At 43.5% G+C, this 6,451-nt stretch overlaps 1 protein-coding gene across 4 annotated transcripts in view; it reads right to left on the bottom strand.

Moving 5' to 3' along the window:
- The window catches only part of PRUNE2 (prune homolog 2 (Drosophila)), a 302,133-nt gene that overhangs the window by 87,580 nt on the left and 208,102 nt on the right, over positions 1–6,451 (bottom strand). For all 4 annotated transcript variants that reach the window (XM_011947005.1, XM_011947007.1, XM_011947006.1 and 1 more), the window contains one exon: positions 5,480–6,227. In XM_011947005.1, coding sequence (XP_011802395.1) covers positions 5,480–6,227 — 748 coding nt within the window. The remainder of the gene's footprint in view (positions 1–5,479; positions 6,228–6,451) is intronic.

Here is a 6,451-nt window from a genome sequence, read left to right as displayed (position 1 = left end):
GAGTAGCTGGGATTACAGGGGTGTGCCACCACGCCCAACTAATTTTTGTATTTTAGTAGAGATGGGGTTTTGCCGTACTGGCTAGGCTGGTCTCAAATTCGTGACCTCAGGTGATCCACCCGCCTTGGCCTCCCGAAGTGTTGAGATTACAGGCATGAGCCACGGCGCCCAGCATAGGACTTTTAATACTTACCACCACCAACTCAACAACACACCGCACCAACGGATCAAATATAATGACAAAAATAAATGAGCGCAGAGTCAGTGCTAAGTTTGTTCTTCCAGGTTTGGTACAGGGCAAAGCCCAAAAACGGTGAAGAAGCAAGGGCACACCGGAGTTCAGAGAGCATCAGCTCATCTCTGGAAACGGCAAATGTTCAGAAGTGGGGTACGCTCGGTCAGCCTGATGCTTCTCAGAGTTCCCGTTACCCAACAATGAGAGAAAGAGTCAACTGATTTTTAAATCTATTTCTGATTTTCAACATTCACGTGGATAAAAGACCCAATGTACTAACTCCCCAACTGTAAGTCATAGACAGAAAAAGCCTGATTTCACGAAAAACAAAAAGATCTCACGGTGTCACTCACAAGCAGAAAGATAAATTCTTTTCTATAGTGTTATCAGATGGGGAAAAAAGGTGAAAAATTACAAATTTAAAAAGAAAGGATGCAGACAGATCACCATAGAACCAAACACACTGTGTCTGAAGGTCGTCTTTATTTCAGGGAATACTGAATACCTCACCTCACAGAGCTAGGAAACAAGATACAGCTCCACAAATACGAGGGTCAGGTTATGTCTAAACACTCTTTCAAAAGTACACGAGACAACGATTTCCTCTCTTCTCCTCCTCTCCTCCCCATCCTCCATCCCCCACAGCTGCCTGCATCTCCCAAAGATTCATCAGTTGAGTATCATCCATTTTCCCAGTCCTCTTGGAAATGATTTTCTTTTATTCCCTTGCATATTATTTCTTTGCTCATATCTATGGAAAGCCAATATATTTGTATATTGATTGTCACATTTTCATATAATTCAGATAGTGACTTTTAAAATTTTAATGACTTAATCCTTGTTTAACATATAGATCAGATTTTTTGCTATAACCTGTGAGAGTTAATGTTTACGTTTTGACTTGGCTAGGCTATGGTACCTAGTGATTTGGTCAGACACCAGTTTAGATGTTGTTGTAAAAGTATTATTTTAATGTGATTAACATTGAAGTCAGCAGACTTTGAGTACAGCAAATTACCCTCTATAATGTGAGGAGCCTTCATCCAATCAGATGAAGGTCTTAATAGCAAAGTCTGACGTTTTCTGAAGAAGAAGGAATTCTCCTGAAGACTGCAGCCCAGAAACCTGCCTGCATTTCCAGCCTGCAGCCCTGCAGAACTCACATTCACGACTGCAATGCTGACTCTTGCTTGAGTTTCCAGGCTGCCACCTCGCCCTACAGACTTCAGACTTGTCAGCCCCCATAATCACATGAGCCAATTCCTTAAAATTCTCTCAGTAGCTAGATAGCAAGATGGAGATATAAATACAGATATCTCCTATTCTGTTTTTCTGAAAAACTCTAACATGTAACCAGATTACCCCCTTCTTCACACATCATTCTTCCAATCATGCTTTCTTTAAAATAAACAGCTAAGTGTTTCTTCCTTTTAAGAAAGGTCTGTGTGCTACAGATTATCCTGCAAATACTCTTTTTTTTTTTTTTTTTGAGACGGAGTCTCGCTCTGTCGCCCAGGCTGGAGTGCAGTGGCGCGATCTCGGCTCACTGCAAGCTCCGCCTCCCGGGTTTACGCCATTCTCCTGTCTCAGCCTCCCCAGTAGCTGGGACTACAGGCGCCCGCCATCTCGCCCGGCTATTTTTTTGTATTTTTTAGTAGAGACGGGGTTTCACCGTGTAGACCAGGATGGTCTCGATCTCCTGACCTCATGATCCACCCGTCTTGGCCTCCCAAAGTGCTGGGATTACAGGCTTGAGCCACCGCGCCCGGCCTATCCTGCAAATATTCTTTGTGACTATGTAGGAAAGATCAGGCACATCCATCACTGTCTTGGGGAACTGGTATTTGATCCCTTGCTGGACAGGTCTACAGCTGGAGGATGACAAAGGTGTTGGCAAAGGATTCTGAAAAGACTGATCCTAGGGAACGTGAAGCAGTGCTGCAGATCTCAAGGGAGAGAGGCTTTCAGTCCTAGTAACAACTTTTGTTAACAAGAGTCAGTAGGCGGCATATGAGGAGAAAAGGCATTTTTCTCATGCTTTCTCAGATTTTGAAAATGTGGCTTGCAGCTCTCAAAACAGTTTGGGAGCTCGGAGAGGCTGAGGCTGAGGAGGGGAGGGAAGAAGCTGATTTACAACTGGTGAGTCATATTGCACATACTATGAACCTATCTCTATTTAAGAAGAGCCTTTCTTTTCTTTTTTGCAGAACGGTCTTGATTTTGGATCTTCTGTTCTATGATCAGATTATGCATCAGAGATATTTCCAGGTTTTTGTTTGGGAAACCACAGCTATCTCGTTGTTTTGCTTCTCTGATGACCTTCCTGTCTCCATGACTTCCTTCATAGTACTCATCCCAGTTCACTCAGCCAGCTTCTCACCCTCTTCTTCGCCTTCCCAAAGTATGACCTTTCCTTTAGTGACTGTTTTAAATGTACCTCTCAGAGCTGCAGTACGACTTCATGGGCCCTAGGCACTTCTGCCCTCGTAAGCACCTTCTGGCGCTAAAACATTTTTTAAAAATTTATTTTATAACATTGTTGGCATAAAGACAAAACGTAATCCACGTGAAAGTATAATGATTTTTTCTTCTGATTATAAAATATTCTCATGGGCTCCTTAAAGTATCATGGGCGCTGGGCACTCTGTCTCCTGTGTCCGACAGAGAATAAGCCATTCCTGCTGCCTGCTCCCTAAAGGCGCCCGAAACAGACGTCTCTCCTCTTATTTCCTCACTTGTGTAACTCTTGTCTCGCAAAGGTTGCCGTTGTAAAGTGAAACAGCGACAGAGAGTATTTAGCACCCGGTCCATAGCTAAATGCCCATAGTTGGTACCTATTTTATACTTAAACTGACACTGGGCTTTGACTAGCTTGACTTAAATATTATACTGCTATCTACCTTTTTACTTATGTCTAACTCTTCAATGAACTTGTAAACTCCTAAACGACTGACGGTATGTTTTAAACCAGTGGTTCTCAAGCTTTGGAGGGCACCAGGAGCTGCTGAAGCTCAGCTGACTGGGCCTCACCCCCAGAGTTCCTGATTCCGCAGGTCTGAGTTGGGGCCGATAATTTGCATTTCTAACAAGCACTCAGGTGATACTGATGCTGCCGTTCTTAGGACCCCACTCAGAGAACCACTGTTTTAGACAACTCTTCCTTCTCTGAAAATCTAGCACAGAGGGAGACTTACACATTCAGAGTAAATTATTTCTGCAAAAGATAATACACATGCTGGAGGGAAAATCTGCCCCATTCCCATTGTGAGAAAAGTTTCAGTACTACGAAAGCTGAGCGGAAAGGGATGAGCAAAGAAATCTCGTTGAAAGAAAAGGTACTGGTGGCACAATTGAACACCGATTGTCATCTGTTGGATTGCAGGGGCGTGTGCAAAATGCAGACAAGAAGCCAAACAATAGCTTAGCCAACTCATGGCTGCCTGAGTTCTGAGCTCAATCTATAACAATGCCAGCAGGTCTGCTGGGATCCATCTGCTACTCACTTTCTGATAACGGATCTGAGGTCTCTCTGGAAGAAAATAGCTTGACAGGAAGAAAGGAGGATTAGGCCAGCTGACAACGTCTGGATTTATGAAGCTGCCCTGGAATATGGTAGAGCTTTTAACCCCTTCTGCACTTTGCTAACCCTCAACATACCCCGGCTATTCTTTCCATTGTCCTTGTTCCTTTCATCAAGAAATGTAATTTGTGAATGCCAAAGCTCTCCTGGACACATTCTGTTTCCACACAAATTAAGTTCCCAGAATTGAATACTGCAGGAAGGCTTGAGATTTTTCAGCCCAACTCACTAATTTTACGGATGAGAAAACCTAAGCCTGGGATTAATCCTAAAATGTATAATCAGTCATGGTAGAGCCAAGCTGGAATCCAGATTCTTTGACTCACTGTGGGTACGTGGTATGTATAGTCCTTTATATTCCCACGCTGAGTAGGAAAAGATATATTTTCTCGCCTTTTTTTTTTTTTTTTTTTTTTGAGACAGAGTCTGGCTCTGTCACTCAGGCTGAAGTGCAGTGGCACGATCTTGGCTCACTGCAACCTCCACCTCCCAGGTTCAAGTGATTCTCCTGTCTCAGCCTCCCAAGTAACTGGGATTACAGGTGCTGCCACCACTCCTGGCTAATTTTTGAATTTTTAGTAGAGACGGGGTTTCACCATGATGGGCAGGATGGTCTCAAACTCCTGACCTCAGTGATCCACTCACCTTGGGTTCCCAAGGGTTGGGATTACAGGTGTGAGCCACTGTGCCTGGCTGATATCTTCTCTCTATTACATTTCAAGGAGGAAACATGACCTTCCCCTTTACTTAAGTTATTTTTCACAATTTGTTCTTTTGTCCCTGGAAGCAGGAGGGCTTCGTAAACACAAATGAAGAGAAATGAAGAATGCTAAACAGTTTCAGCAGAGACCGGAAGCAGCGATGACATCCTAGTCCCTGATATATGCCCACTGGCTACCCGGACCATGGCACAGAGCAAGCTTTCAAAAACCACATGGTGAATGAATGAATGAATGAGTGAATGAATGACTGAATCACTGATTTGGTGAGTAGTTTGCCAATTTCTCTGCCAATTAGGGAATGCATGTTTTACACTGAGATTTGGAGACGGCTATGGAGTCTCTCTGTCTCCAGTGATAAGTTAGGTGCTTACATAAAACCAGAAAACGACTTTTCTGTATGCTAAGCGGTGTGTCAACTGAGAAAGTACAGGCTTTGCAGGTGGCAAGCTTTGAATCCCAGAGTGTTCACTCTGGTTACTTAATTCTAGGCAAGTTATAGAAACTTTCTGAGCCTTGAATCCCCCTACTCAACCCCATCCCTTCCATTCCCCTCACTGGCATGTTAGGATTAAATGAGATAATATATGCAAGCTGCCTCGCACATAGTAGGTGCTGATTAAATGTTAGTGTCATTCCCTTGTATTCCCAACTGCCTGTTTAAGAGTCATGTAGGTATTCAAGTAGGTGGAGTGGCAGTTGGGGGGTAGGTATAAGACTCTGAATGAAAATTGAAGGGGCTTTTTGACTGAAAATGTACATAAATCATCATTATGGTAATAGTCATCTAGTAGCTGTTTTTACTGATGGTGTGCCTTGCATTCAATATAAGCAAAGCTGCTATCATCCAGGTATTCTTCATATTCCATAACCTCTAACCATTTCCCAGGTTTCTAAATAAATTGCTTTTCAGGAAAAAATAAATCAATCTAGCTTTTTGCTTACCCATGTGGTCTTGGTTTCCCGGTTCCCAGCTCAAGGAACTCTGTCTCCTCCATTTCCGTGTCAGGGATCATGGTTTTCTGAGCAGGCTGTGGTGAAAGCATTTCCCATTCATTGTCATGGGTGACAGCCTGCAACGTAACTGCATCCGGCCCAGCCCTGCCTCGGCTCTTACTCTTCAGTGATTGGCTGACTGGACCAGAGGCTTCCTCTAGTGCTAAAGATTCTAGAGGCTTCATTTCTTCCAGAATCTGCAGCTGGGGACCCTCACCCAAGCTGAGTTCAGAGAATGGCTCCACAGTCTTGCCAGACCACCCAGGCCCTGATGATGGATCACCAACCTCACTATGGCCCAAGAACATCCAACTCTGGTCTTGTGCAGGGCTTTCAAAAGATGACCTCGTATCGCCTTTAGAAGACATTTTCTCTGCAGAGATACCTTTTCTTCTTTCATTTAAGGAGGCAGGCTGACATGTGTCTGGGAAGCTTGCTAACTGAGTTTCCTGCGGCCCTGTTTCTTTGGAACCTACGTACAATTCTAATTCAGCTATGCTTTCTCTTTCTTCACAGGCCTCTGGCTTTGAGTGCACATTTTCTTCATGGTTTACAAGTATGTAATCCATGTGTAGTGCATGACGATCTTCATTCTTCTCTGTACATCTGCCTTCCTTGTATTCTGATTTTATCTGCTCAGGCTCTTTGGCAGGAATTACTTTTTCTTCTTCTACTTCTGGTATTTCCTTGCTGTCACCTAGAAGTGGAAGTTGAAAGTGAGAAGAGGAGAACAAGGTTTAATGCACACATTGTGCGATTTGTTATCCTTGCAAATGATCATCTAAAAGAGGTAACTTAATGTTTTTTTTATATGATTTATTTATTTATTTATTTATTTATTTGAGACAGAGTCCCGTTCCAGCACCCAGGCTGGAGTGCAATGGTGTGATCTCAGCTCACTGCAACCTCCACCTCCTGGTT

This window comes from Colobus angolensis, unplaced genomic scaffold, assembly GCF_000951035.1.
Source record: "Colobus angolensis palliatus isolate OR3802 unplaced genomic scaffold, Cang.pa_1.0 Scaffold257, whole genome shotgun sequence".
NCBI lineage: Eukaryota > Metazoa > Chordata > Mammalia > Primates > Cercopithecidae > Colobus > Colobus angolensis.
This window is presented reverse-complemented; position numbering and strand designations above follow the sequence as displayed.